General features: G+C 47.0%; 1 protein-coding gene across 1 annotated transcript; it reads left to right on the plus strand.

Annotated features, from left to right (window-relative positions):
* Positions 1 to 2,168: 2,168 nt before the first annotated feature.
* On the plus strand, positions 2,169 to 12,103 carry LOC135829223 (uncharacterized). The gene is made up of 2 exons (XM_065341628.1): positions 2,169 to 3,235; positions 12,057 to 12,103. Exons 1-2 carry the CDS (start codon positions 2,326 to 2,328, stop codon positions 12,101 to 12,103), a joined length of 957 nt encoding a protein of 318 aa, XP_065197700.1. The 5' UTR covers positions 2,169 to 2,325.
* The last annotated feature ends 1,217 nt before the right edge of the window (positions 12,104 to 13,320 follow it).

The raw sequence follows: 13,320 nt of genomic DNA on the forward strand, positions 1-13,320 counted from the left end.
CCAGCGACCGCCTTTTCTTGTCCCAATGTCGAATTTTGACCCGTAACTAGCGACCGCGATGTAGCAAATCAAACATTGCTTGAAGCTCCTTCTCGAAATTTTGATGATTTTCCATGGTCGTTTCGACACTACAGCTAGACAAATGAGCGCAGTCTCATTTTTACTGTGGAATCAGTGTGGACTGCACTACACCTGTCATAATTTCAAGTGCTGTCAAGAACAAACATGATAGGAAACGTCTTGGAGAGCGCATCCAAAGCGCTCTTTGATCGATGTTACTACTGGAAGGAGAAACTAAGGGTGCGTTCTTATATTCTCTAGCTTCTAGAAGAAGAAGAAAAGAGAAGTCGAAGAAACTGGGATTACTCAAGAACGGGTCTCGAAGAATTCGGAGATATTTTGCACATGTCAAGCAAAATGAAGCGCCAAAGGGGCCGCGATCTTGAGTGATGAATGTAGTAATGCACGTGTGCGTATGCGAAAAGGGAAATGCGTACACTAATGATGAACACGTGCCTTTTAGGGTGCGTTCTTAAATCCTCTCGGAAAAGTTGGAGACTCTCCGAAAAGTTCGAGAGCTGTTCTTATATCCTCTCCGAATTTTAGGAGGCTCTCCAAAGCTCTCCAAGCTCTCCAAGCTTCAGAGGTGGTTGAAACTCGGAGATTCCCGCGGTTTCGGATCAGCGCATGCGAACTAGTCTAAAAGCCACGTGTTGATCATGAGTGTACGCATTTCCCTTTTCGCATACGCACAGCGCATACTATTTTCGTGGCACTCAAGATCACGGTCCCTTTGGCGCTTCATTTTGCTTGACATCTGCAAAATATCTCCGAATTCTTCAAGACCCGTTCTTGAAGAATCCCAGTTTCGTCGACTTCTCTTTTCTTCTTCTTCTAGAAGCTGGAGAATTTAAGAACGCACCCTTAGTCGTAGTTCGCATGCGCTGATCCCAAACCGCGGGAATCTCCAAGTTTCAACCACCTCTGAAGCTTGGAGAGCTTGGAGAGCTTTGGAGAGCCTCCTAAAAGTCGGAGAGGATATAATAACAGCTCTCGAACTTTTCGGAGAATCTCCAACTTTTCCGAGAAGATTTAAGAACGCACCCTAAGACTGAGCGGCTCTCGGTCGAAGTGCAATCACACAGCTCAGTCACCAGGTCACACTGACAGTCTGTGCTGGCTGGAGTCGATAGTGACTAGTCCACTGCTTGGCCAGGCCAGCGCTGCTCTGGAAACCCAGTAAGTCGACATACGTGTCAAAAGGTCGTATCGCTTCCGGTGTATAAAAAACTTGATTTTCTCTCTCTCCAAGTGTTGTATGATCTGAAAGAAGAATGTCAGTGCGCAAGTGGTGGGGGATTGTATCAGCTGCATTTTGACATACATATCATATAATGGGATCCATATATGGTCGCGCGGTGCAAACCTCTAACTAAAGACCACCTGCCACTAACGACCACTTTTCCGGGCACCAAGGGGTGGTCGTTAGTTACAGGTTTACTGTAGTTAAAAATGTGAGTTAGGGATCGAATAGATAAGCGCACGAGGAGGGGGGGCTGTGGATGCACGGCTGGAAAGTCGGAAAATTGCACGAATTCCGGATTTGCTGGATTTGATTAAACGACTCTGCAGCTGCTGTGTCAGCGACGGGAAGAATGCATTGGATGCGTACGTTAGTCGTGCTTGCACAATGCCAATGTACCAAAGCCTGCGGGCTCTTATGGGCAGAGATCGCCCATGGCGCCATAGCTGGCTGATGGCGAATGACGCCTTCTGCACAACACTGGAGACATGTGGCTGCCAGGATAGCTGGTCATCAATGGTTACGCCAAGGTATTTGGCAGTGGAGGTAACAGTTAAGGCTTGATCCTTACATTTCACGACTGGTATGTCGCCAGTGAGTCCCCGAGGTTGAATTACCATGACTTGGGTTTTGCCGGTATTCAGCAGAAGCCCAATTTCGGAGAGCCAGTCAGACAGACGTGTCACAGCCGTAGTCGACGTCTTGCAAACAGTGTCCAGATCTGAATCAGAATAATCTAGGATGATGTCGTCCGCAAACTCCTGATGAACAACAATGCAAGGTATGACGTCGGAAATGTCACTCGTGTAAAGGACAAAGAGAAGCGGCCCAAGAACACTGCCTTGGGGCACACCTTCGTTTCGTTCGAAGATTACGTTCCACAACGTTTGGATCGTCCCTCGTCTGTTGCAGGTGATATTCCTACGTGTCTGCCCTCCGGTTCTACGAAGCGAATCTCAAGGCCACTTTCAGCCAGGACTTCAGAACAATCGCCATCGTTCTCAGAAGATGATTTTGGAGACATGCCGCCACTGCTGTCACAACTCCGTGCATTCCCGGAAGAAAACGCGCCGCAGTCTAGGAAAAGAAGACGCTTCTCCAAAGCAGACGTGCATGTATCACAACACAAAGAAGATGAGCTTGACGGAATGTTGTCTGATACTAAGCCAGTCGTGTTACCTGCGGACGTTACTTCGGTTGGCCATGCTGAGAAGGTAGTCGTCGCGCCACGGGACACCAGGAGGGCTACATCCCGTATCCATAACCATCGTACCACTAATACCTCAGCCACTGGTCCACGGCCACAACGCAGAAGCAACCAGTTCAGTCCATTATCCACGGAGGCCAACTGCATCAATCCTCAGTTACCGAACGTACACGTAAACCACTACACAGCCACTTTTAATGTCACTCAAGATTCTTCTCAAGCATCTCAAGCATCTACTGCGCAGTCCACTACTAATAACGACAGCATGCTTGATACTCCTTCAAACTGCATTGCAGATGAACAATACTCGAACGTGGATGTTACTCTGCCAGTTGACGAAATGGCGGAATTCTGTGAATTGGTTAATACCAGAAGAAGTGAAGGCCTCACAAAAAACCAGCTCGCGTCGATACTATACGAATCAAACCATGCCCATCATAAAATCACCTCGAAAACTGTCCGGTTCTTTGAACTTCAGTACTATGGCGAAGCGCACATGCTGTTCTTGTACCCTGTGTTCAAAAGATGGACAGATGATAGGCATAGACGTGCCAGTCTCCCACGTCAAGGACGACTAGCCCGGCTTTCAATTCAACAGTATGATATTCTAAACGATGAGTTTTCCAAAACCCGACTGCCAACTGCTGAGGCACAACGTAACTTAGCTACCTCATTGGGCCTCAGGATAAATGTTATTAAAAATTGGTTCTCTAATCAACGGGCACGTAAGAAACTTCAAAACACTAGTCGTCTCAGGCAGAGAGATGCAGGTCACAGCGACCCATCGGAAGATGCCCATGAGCAAGCAGAGGAACATCTAGATGATGAGGAGGAGGAGAAGGATATTTGAAATGACTCTGTCTGAATTACGCTGTGTATCCGTCTACAGTGTCTTGTTCGTTAAAGTAGTGAATACAATCTGAAGTGGTCATCCGTACTCGTTCGGCGACATGTGTAGAAAATCTAATACGAAATAAGTTCATGAAGTAGATGAGGCTCTGCACACTGAGTCTGGTCCTTATTATCAACCAGTCTGGTGATGTCGATAACAATTATCACAAAATCAAATTCGAATTTTTTGTATTCTAGTTCTGGCAAGTATGGCTTTTAAAATTGTATCATGGTGTAAAATTACTACTTTTGTGTCGGCATTTGTGGCGTGTTAGTCAAGTGTTTCCTGATCTCTGGGGCTGAACACGTTTGAAATGCATAATATCATGTTATGCTACTATAACACCTGTATTTTAAATCAAACACTGGTCTTCTACCATCGCAACAGTGCACATTCAGATGATGTCAGCAAGACAAATCGAGATTTACTAGCCTTTCATTCGCTGTCTTGGAAGTGACGACACCGCTACAAACCAATGACTTTCTGGGGAAAGTGGAAAACAAAAGTCCCGTTTGGTATTATTATTATTTGTAGTGTAATTTTTATTATTGTCAGGGCATTCCCAACAGGCCCTTAGGTCTTCTTGCAGGGTTCTCAATGTGAGTATTATGTGTAAAGCCTGGTGATATCAATTTGGTATAATTATGATCATTACTAATGGGTCCGGCGTTATTGCTGTGAAATAGATTGTATCCAGCGCGATTGTGCACGTCTGAAAAGAACTGGAACTATTAGCTTTACCTCGGATACCTTTGCTATGACTGAGGAGTATCTAGCTTTTGCTGGAATTCAGGAGCAAGCCACGATCTGTGAGGTTGTTGTATAGCATAACAAAGTAAATAAATATTATCGTGTCCGTTCCGAAAGGGAGCTCACGACGGCTGCTAACAATCAGTAAGCCCTAGCGGCAGATGCAGCGCCTAATGGTGTCGTTGGATACTTTACTTTTTAGTGGAAATCAAAACAGGTGCTCCTTCACCTTAGAAATTACTGTTCCAAAGAGGGCATCACTGTCCGTGGACATTTGCCAGAGGCATATACTTTATAGGCCGTTCAAACTATTATGATCATGCATGGGCGTTTTCTCGGTTTGAGTACAGTGCTGTGCAACTGTGAGGCAGGTACATTCACACCAGCATTTGAAACCGGATAGCGGTGGGCGTTTTTACAGCGACAGGCCAAGTTGTCTGGGAGATAGAAATGGCGCATGCCTAAGCAGGGGCTGGACGGCTCATGAAAATGAATTTTCATAATTTTTCATAAAATGAATTCACCAATAGACGATGGGCCTTGTACAGCTCTCGTCCCTTTTCATTGAGGGAGTTGACCGTGTTGTGTACTTCTTTCATAGAAAAGCGTTTCGCGAGGCCCACTTTTCCATGTGATTGTTCAGCAAGTGTGTAGCCTTTTGGCCCTCCGCATTTCTGGTCATCATGAGTTTATCAGTTGATTTCAGCAAGTCGCCATAAATTTCGATAAGCATACGCTCAAACTCGGAACTGTAAATTCGCTTGGACATGGTCGTTTATCGAAAGGAAAACAGAAAAACAACCCAATCACTTGTTGACTGACAGTGGTGCCAAAACGTTGAATCGCAACCGAGAAAACTTACAGCCAGGGTTGTGGAGGCCATGGGACAGTTTGAGGGCTCACGTTTTCAAGCCTCCAGCCAAATCATGGTTTCTATGGCCGCCTACGCAAAATCAGAATTGTGAAAAGTCGAATATAAATACGGAAAAGGGTAGGGTCTAGGACAGAACCCTGGGGAACGCCTTTGCAGCAGGTTCTATAGCCACTTGCGTTTCCGTACAGGGATAAGTATAGATGTGGGTGTGACAGATATGACTTGAACCACTCAATGTATGTATGTATGTATGTTTGTATGTATGTATGTATGTATGTATGTATGTATGTATGTATGTATGTATGTATGTATGCACACGTAGTTGGTGATTGGCGATGTGGTCATCCCAGCATTCTTGGCGAGACACTCCCATGATTGAGCGGATGCATCGGTGGTGGAAGACAGAGAGCCGCTGCAAATCCCGTTGAAGAGGCGTCCAACTCTCCGAACCGTACAGCAAGAGCGACAAGACACAGGCGTTGAACACACCACCTTTTTCATGTGGAGGTCCAGGTGCTTGTTGCCAAAGATGGACTTTTGCAAAGCGCCACACGCTCGGGAGGCATTCGCAATGCGGGAGTCAACATCGCAGGATGAACGGCCGTCGCTGTGAACTACCGAACCCAGATACTTAAATTCGGTGACACAGACAATGTCAACACCAGCTAAACTGAGGGGTACGCGGTCAGCAGCAGACACATCAGCACCAGCAACCAAAAACTTTGTCTTTGGGGCACTAACCGCGAGACCAAATTCGGACGCCGTGTTGTCAAAGGTTGTCAATGCGACCTCGGCACCAGCTCTTGATGTAGCGAGCAATGCCGAGTCATCAGCGAACTGAGCCTCCGTAGCGGTAGTGACAGGGTCGGTGCAGTGAGACTTCTAGTAGACGTTACCAGTGTCAGAATTGTGCGAGAAACTGAAACCAATACCAGGTACACCACTAATGCGCTGCTGCCATCTGCTTACCACGGCCCACATGAAAATGTTAAACAGCACGGGCGCCATTGAGTAACCCTGGCGTAGGCCATTATGATGCATCCGCTCTATCATGGGAGTGTCTCGCCAAGAATGCTGGGATGACCACATCACCAATCACCAACTACGTGTGAGGTGGGGTGATCCCGACACCATCCGCACGAAGGTGGAGCACCGCCGCCTTGAATGGCTCGGGCATTTTGCTCGGATGGAGGACCACCGGCTGCCGAAGCAAGTTCTCTTTGGCACGCTTCCGTCGCGTCGCCCAGCTCATGGCCCTCGTCGGCGCTGGAAGGATTGTATCATGTCTGACCTTAGTTCTCGCGGCCTCGAGGGGGAATGGCGAGCTGAATGCGAGTCGCGTTCCACCTGGCGCTCGGCGTACTCAGCACCGGTAGATGCCCAGCATCCCCCTCCCGTCACCTGCGACCGACAGTTTGCACGCCCCAGTGATCGCGCACGCCACAAGTGTAAGGCTGAGCGTGCGAAGCCGGTTGCGGAGCAGAAAGGTGCATGCCAGTGTGGAGAGTGTGGCCGTTGGCTGAAGTCCCGTGGAGGTATGGCAAGGCACAAGTGTACTTATCCCCAGTCAGCAGTCGGTGCGCCCCTGCCGCTGCCTGCTTCTCCGCTGTGCTGCGTCGCTCACTGCCAGGCTTGTGACCGCTGCTTTGTGTCTACACGTGGCCGCGCCCGTCATCGCTGCTCGCGGACTTGTAGTCGTCCGACCGTTCAGGACCGTCAGGGTTTCACATGTGTTTGCGCCTGCTCCCGCCGATTTCGCTTACCGCATCACCTGGATCGTCACAGGGATGTGTGCTTCTCCTCTCTCTCAGCTGCCCCTCCGGGGCCCACGTAACCTTCATGGCAGTGGCTCAACAGGACAGGACAGGATGTATGTATGTATGTATGTACACTGTTGTCAATTCCAGGAGAAATCCAAGAGAGCTCGATACCGGGAAGGTAGAGCCGTGACACACTAGTCAGAACAACAGATGGCTTGATCAGTCACAACTTAAAGTTTCATGCCATCTCAGGCACTCATCAGGTGATATGAACATCAAGAAAAATAACCCACTATTTAAAGCCCAGTATGGCGGGACAAGGATAACAGAAAGCGCTAGGGGCGCTAACAACTCATATCCGATTCAGTGTCATAGCCAGTAAGGATCGCGGAACTAAGGTGATAAAGGATAAATGTGATAAAGGTGATAAAACTGAGCTGGCCTAGCTAGTGAGCTGTATGTATGTATGTACGTAAACAGTAGCGAGAGTTCCCAGATTGCCTCTTCTTCCTTTGTGTATGTATGTATGAATGTACTACAGTATTCTTAATTTTCCTTCCAGGTATCTTTAGACTGTGACGGTCATCTATAAGTGTTTGTTATTGAACACGCTAAAAAACAAAGCTCGTCTGAAAATCGGACATTCAGGCAGCGAACCACCAGTCCCGCATGACGTACTTCATGTCGCTGATCATGTCTGACTTGCTGTATGCCTCCAACGCGTGCTCGAGCTCCCTGCCACAAAAGTGCCCAGATCGTCTCCAAGGCCTCCAGAATAATGTTGTTCAGTGGTATTCGGCCAACCCCCTGATGCTCCGCCCGCGCTCTGCTAGAGTGCGTGGATGTGTTCCGTGTGGCAGAAGTATTCACCCAGAAGCTCGTATACCGTGTGTGGCACTGTCGATATGCCCTGGCTCGTCCAGAACTGCAAGCCCTGCTCCCTCTCGCTGCACCTGGCCATACTCGGCTCCAATAGGTCATGGGCCTGTGTGTGCCGGTTTCCTCTTTTGCAGCAGGTCAATAGCGCTTTGCTGGCAGTGGCTCAGTGCTATGGAATTCACTTCATGGTAATCTCCGTGCGCAGCGTCTACGACTTGGTCCTCACTACACAATCCTGCCTGACTTTGGTCGTTGCCAGCACTGCCTCCTGATGCCAGTCTGGTAGTAAATCCAGGTGCAACAGTCCCCGCAACACAGAGGGACATGAGTCAAAACCGAGCCACTATATCAGGCGTATAGCGGAACTGCAGGGCTGTAATACCAGTACACGAACCTGGAGCATTACGACCATAGGGAGGGGGCATGAACTGGGATGTTACAGTGAGAACTGAAGGGTGTTGCTCGCAGGCTTGGGTCGGGTCTCCACTCTGATATGCTGGTATCGAGCCTTAATGAGCGTACACTACTACACTTTGTGTAAGTAGGGAGCAATGGGACATCGCCGGACAGCTCTGCAAGCCATCTCTATCGATATGGCACGGGTTGTTATAAAATGAAAGAAATGAGGGATAGGTGTCGCAGCAGGTGCAGGTGAATATATCCAAGGCTGTTCAGGGACTTTTGATGCAAGCACAGCTAGTTGACTTGACTGGTTGACAGTTGCCATCCCTAAAAGTCATGTGACCGCCTTTACAGACAGTCCTGAGAACCTTATTCCGTGCAAGACAATCAGCAATGATAACTAGACGTCAAGGTAAAACAGTCAGGCGTTAGAACCTTTCTAGTAGTCCGATCAAGACGAATCGTACAGGGAACAATACTGACTAGGACACAGGTCAGGGAAAACGTTGCCCCTTCCAAGCACACCGTTATGTACGTCAGCAAAACAAAACTAGGCACAACACCTCAGCAGTACTTGCTTTGTTGTACAGCTCGAATCAAGGATGTGCTAATTTTGACATGGGCTCGTTGTGTTGACCTTCACTTAGTACATTGTTAGTATCGTTTTAGTTTGTCTACATCAGTGTACCATATGCTCGTTTCTTCTCGCAGCTGGTGTGGACTTGAACTTTCCCCTACACCATGAAAACTGCGTCCAAAGAGACTCTGGTTTTTTTGACTAACAAGTAGCACAAGCACTGATTGGCAGTTAGAAGTATACGCTCTCTACAAGTGGTCAATGTTGTGCAATGTTTTCGCACGAGCCGATTGTCACGTTGTTACTATTGTTGGTGGTTTTGGACAACAATAGGCTAGCTTGTAGCTTATTGTTCCTTTTCTTTCCTATAGATCAATTCTCGGCTCTCCGTCCGAGTCTACGCATGCTAGGACACACAGTTTGTGTTGCATGTGTAACACACTCAGTGACAGTAGTAATATTGTGCACTTCACGGCCAAATCTCGATGAAACCATATGTGCTAAAACACACTTGAAGAGAACGCGCGAAAGCATAGCACACAGATTGACAAGTGTCAATCCATTGCATTCACCCTGTTTCTCACATTTTTCTTTGACTATCTACAGGTGCGTAGTGTAGCCATTAATGTCATGCTTAGGTCTTTGCACTGCTAGAAATCACACAACTTTTCTCTACCCTTCTTTCGCTGAGGGTTGGCGCATGGCATTAAATCCACTTTTTTACAACTCTGAACGGTGTTAGCAATCTATCGGACTGCAGGTCTTCGTTCGCGAAACCAATAATAAGTTTTCTGGACGAAAATAGAACTAGCATATCGCGTATCGTAGCCACAATTGTATATTTTGTTTTGATGAAGTTGAGAGTAAAATGCAGCACGGCAGTGGATAGACTAAGAACAGAAAAAATTCACTACCGGTTTTTATTTAGGGAACTGACGAAGAGACCGAGACGGGATGACAGGGCCAGAGGTAAAACAAGGTTTTCTGCGCCCCAGATCTCAGAATGGTGAAGAAACCTCCTCATATATACCGCACTCCTTAACTTTAAGGACTTCACCCCACAAGGTTCAACATTTCTTGCGCAATATATCCCAACTTCACGCGGCCTCTGGGCGAATGTTATACGGCGGGTAAGTTTTTCACAAATTCTGCACCTTATCACATTGATAAACTCCATGCATGACTGTTCTAGATCATTTTCTGAACAAGCGTGGACACTGTTCGTGCCTTTTAGATCTCTGAAACCGGTATGTGGTGTGAGTACTTTTCATACCACACAGAAAGAGTTCCCTCTAGCAGATGTGCAATACTTATTGTTAGTGAGTAGAAGTTGTTGACGAGACTGTAAAGTAGGCAAAATGTCTGATATCATCAATATATCAGATGATAGCTACTCTCCAGACAAGTCACCACCGGGGTTACTTACCAAAGCGGAATTCGCTGAGATTAATTCAGTCCTCGGCAGCCCTGTTATGCCCTCCTCGTCCGCAGACTATCTGCCACAACGTTTGGATCGTCCCTCGTTTGTTGCAGATGATATTCCTACGTATCTGACTTCCGGTTCTACGAAGCGAATCTCCAGCCCACTTTCAGCCAGGACTTCAGAACACTCGCCATCGTTCTCGGGAGATGATTTTGGAGACATGCCGCCACTGCTGTCACAGCTCCGTGGATTCCCAAAAGAAAACACGCTGAAGGCTGGGAAAAGAAGATGTTTCTCCAAAGCAGACGCGCATGTATCACCACACAAAACACCTGAGCTTGATGGAATGTTTTCCGAGACTAAGCCAGTCATGTTACCTCCAGACGTTACTTCGGTTGGCCATGCTGAGAAGATAGTCGTCGCGACACTGGACACCAGCAGAGTTAAATCCCGTCTCCATGATCGTCGTATCACTACTACTACCTCAGCCATTGGTCCATGTCCACAACCCAGTAGCAACCAGTACAGTCCCTCATCCCCGCAAGCCAATTGTCCCCGTATCAACCCGCCGTTACCAAACTTTCACGTAACCGACTACACAGCCACCTCTAATGCCATCCAAGATTCTTCTGAAGCACCTAAAGCCCAGTACACTGCTAACAAAGACACCATGCTTGAAACTCCTTCAAACTGGACAGCAAATGCACATACTCTGTCAGTTGACGAAATGAAAGAATTCCGTAAATTGGTTGTAAATACCAGAAGAAGTGAAGGCCTCACCCAAAACCAGCTTTCGTCGATACTGCAAGAATCAAACCCTGGCCATTATATAATCACACCGAAAACTGTCCAGTATTTTGAAGACCACGACTATAGTGACGCACACATGCTGTCATTGTACCCAGTGTTCAAAAGATGGACAGACGGCAGGCACAGGCTACATTCCAGTCTCTCACCTGCCAGACTGCGACACATCCGGAGATGTCCAAGAGCAAACAAGGGAGCATCTAGACAAAGATCAATAGACTAGGATTGACTCTATGTCTGAGTGACATTGTGTACGCGTTTGCGGTGTCCTGATCCTTAAAAAGATAGTGGTTTTTTTTCTACCAACTTACGTGTTCATCCGTCCTTGTCTGAACATTAATTTTTTCGATGATATGTGTAGAAAATCTGATAAGAAATAAGTCGATGGAGTTGTTTAGAAATAGGACTCTGAGCCTGGTGCTTCCGCTAAAATTAGGACAAAGTCAAAAACTGTTTTTAGTATAGTTCTTACACGTGTGGCTTCAGGAGAATTGTTTATTGTGATTGTTTTTGCCCGTAAAAGAGGCTTGTAAATCATGAAAATATGGTTTTATGTTGTGACGCTGTTTTTGACTGTATTTGTTGTGTTAGCTAAGCGTTGTCTACTTTCTGGCGGTAAAGACATCATCTGCCATGGATGAGGAGTACATAACCCCCAGAGTGATCAAAGAGAATGTGTTCATCGACGAGAAGCCCATATCTGCGTGCGGTCCTCCCTTTTCGCACCAGTGCATCACAGCTCACTTCTTCACCAGACATCCAACTTCCCTTATCAGTCTTCCGGCAACTCTTACGACAGTTTACACTTGCCCACAGCTTCAAGTACATCCGCGCTCCCCTTCACCTGCAACAGCCTCATCTTGCAAGTCCAATTACAGAGCAGCAATATTCACTACGTCACATGAGAACATACACATTGAGAACATCACCAACATACGGACACATGAACCCACCCATCCACCTGTCCCTTCTCAGTTTCAACCCACAACCCCCAACGTGCGTGAAACAAATAGCAAGCACGCACTTAAACCAATGGGGTCTGGCCTCATTCAATCATCCATAATGCTGCTGTAGTAGCTGACACTGTACCATAATATCGTAACCCCATCCTTACTTGCCAAGCTGATTTTATATGATTCTGGACTGATTTTTAATCACAATTCTCTTTTTTATTGGCCACAGGTCATCGTGGAAAGAATGGGTCTAAGACCACCGCCAACCCGCACTGACCTGGGAAAAGGTTGTCTCCCGTTCTAAGGAGCTAGGCTCTGGAATACGTTGCCCAGCGAGGTACGGACCATACCGCACCCAGCTCAAATGTGCACTTCTGCTATTCCACACAGCATGAACCTTTTAGGTCAGACGGATCACTAATCCACTATCACCATAATTATATTTTCATTATAATTATGCCTGTCTGTAGGCTTGCCTGCCTGTCTCCCTCCCTGTTTATCTGACAACCTGCCTGTTAATCCGTGCGCGTATTTTCCGGCGTGAAAGCCTGCTGTAGAGGTCTGAGCCCCCATTTATGGTGCATACGTGGCGGTACAGGATGTGTAAAATGGCTGTAAAAACAGTCTAATGTCATAAAATGGCTGTAAATACAGTCTAATGTAAATAATAACAAGTGTACTTCCAAATCTACAACTACGATGTACTTAGTACAGTAGTTGTCCAAAAAAGGCCCCGGACACCGAACACAACTGCCTCAGGACCGGATAGCCGCTTCAGGACCGGATAGCCGCTTCAGCCACCGCCCTCACGACAGAGGTGTCCATGGCTGGCAGGGGACGAATCAGCCGTGCGCCCCGCAAACAAGCAATGCTGGATCTCAGCAGGGCAAAAGGCAGCCGTCATTTATTAGACTTACTTGTAATAAATGTAACGCTCCATGTTAGGTTCATTCACCAGCCGCAGAGGGCTAAATTTGCCTAAGGCAAAGAGTGGAATACACAGACAGAAGAACGAGCAGTTGCGGTTTCGTATCTCTGTGTTTCACGAACTGAATCGATCATCAGACGAAAATTGGTACTTGTGTCTGTGTACGTGTAACTCTCTCTCTCGCTCTATCTCTCCCGGCCTTGGTGCACAAAACCATCTCTGGTATTGATTGCTTTCTTGCTTAGACTTCTACCTCGCTTTTTCTCTTACTTCCCTCGATGTACTGGTGTCGTGCAAACCCTCCTTCTAGTGTGTCTCGTTTTGCCACGAGATGTTTTGATGCATAGTAATTGTAACGCTCATCGTTCGCTACCTTGTTACTGGACAGTTCTGTCCTTTTGGTTTTAGCGAATTCAAATAATGATAACAACAAAAACAACAACAACAACAACAACAACAACAACAACAACAACAACAACAACAACAACAACAACTACAACAACAACAACAACAAGAACAAGAACAACAGTACGCTTTTAAAGTACACAACTCTGTATGCTCGCCC

Source organism: Sycon ciliatum, chromosome 13, assembly GCF_964019385.1.
Source record: "Sycon ciliatum chromosome 13, ocSycCili1.1, whole genome shotgun sequence".
Taxonomy (NCBI): domain Eukaryota; kingdom Metazoa; phylum Porifera; class Calcarea; order Leucosolenida; family Sycettidae; genus Sycon; species Sycon ciliatum.

Bases quoted from the DNA above. Each gene is read 5' to 3' on its own strand.
- LOC135829223 (XM_065341628.1), top strand. From the start codon at position 2,326: ATGCCGCCACTGCTGTCACAACTCCGTGCATTCCCGGAAGAAAACGCG. The intron at 3,236-12,056 runs GTAAGAAACTTC...TATTGGCCACAG, and splicing joins GTTCTCTAATCAACGGGCAC to GTCATCGTGGAAAGAATGGG.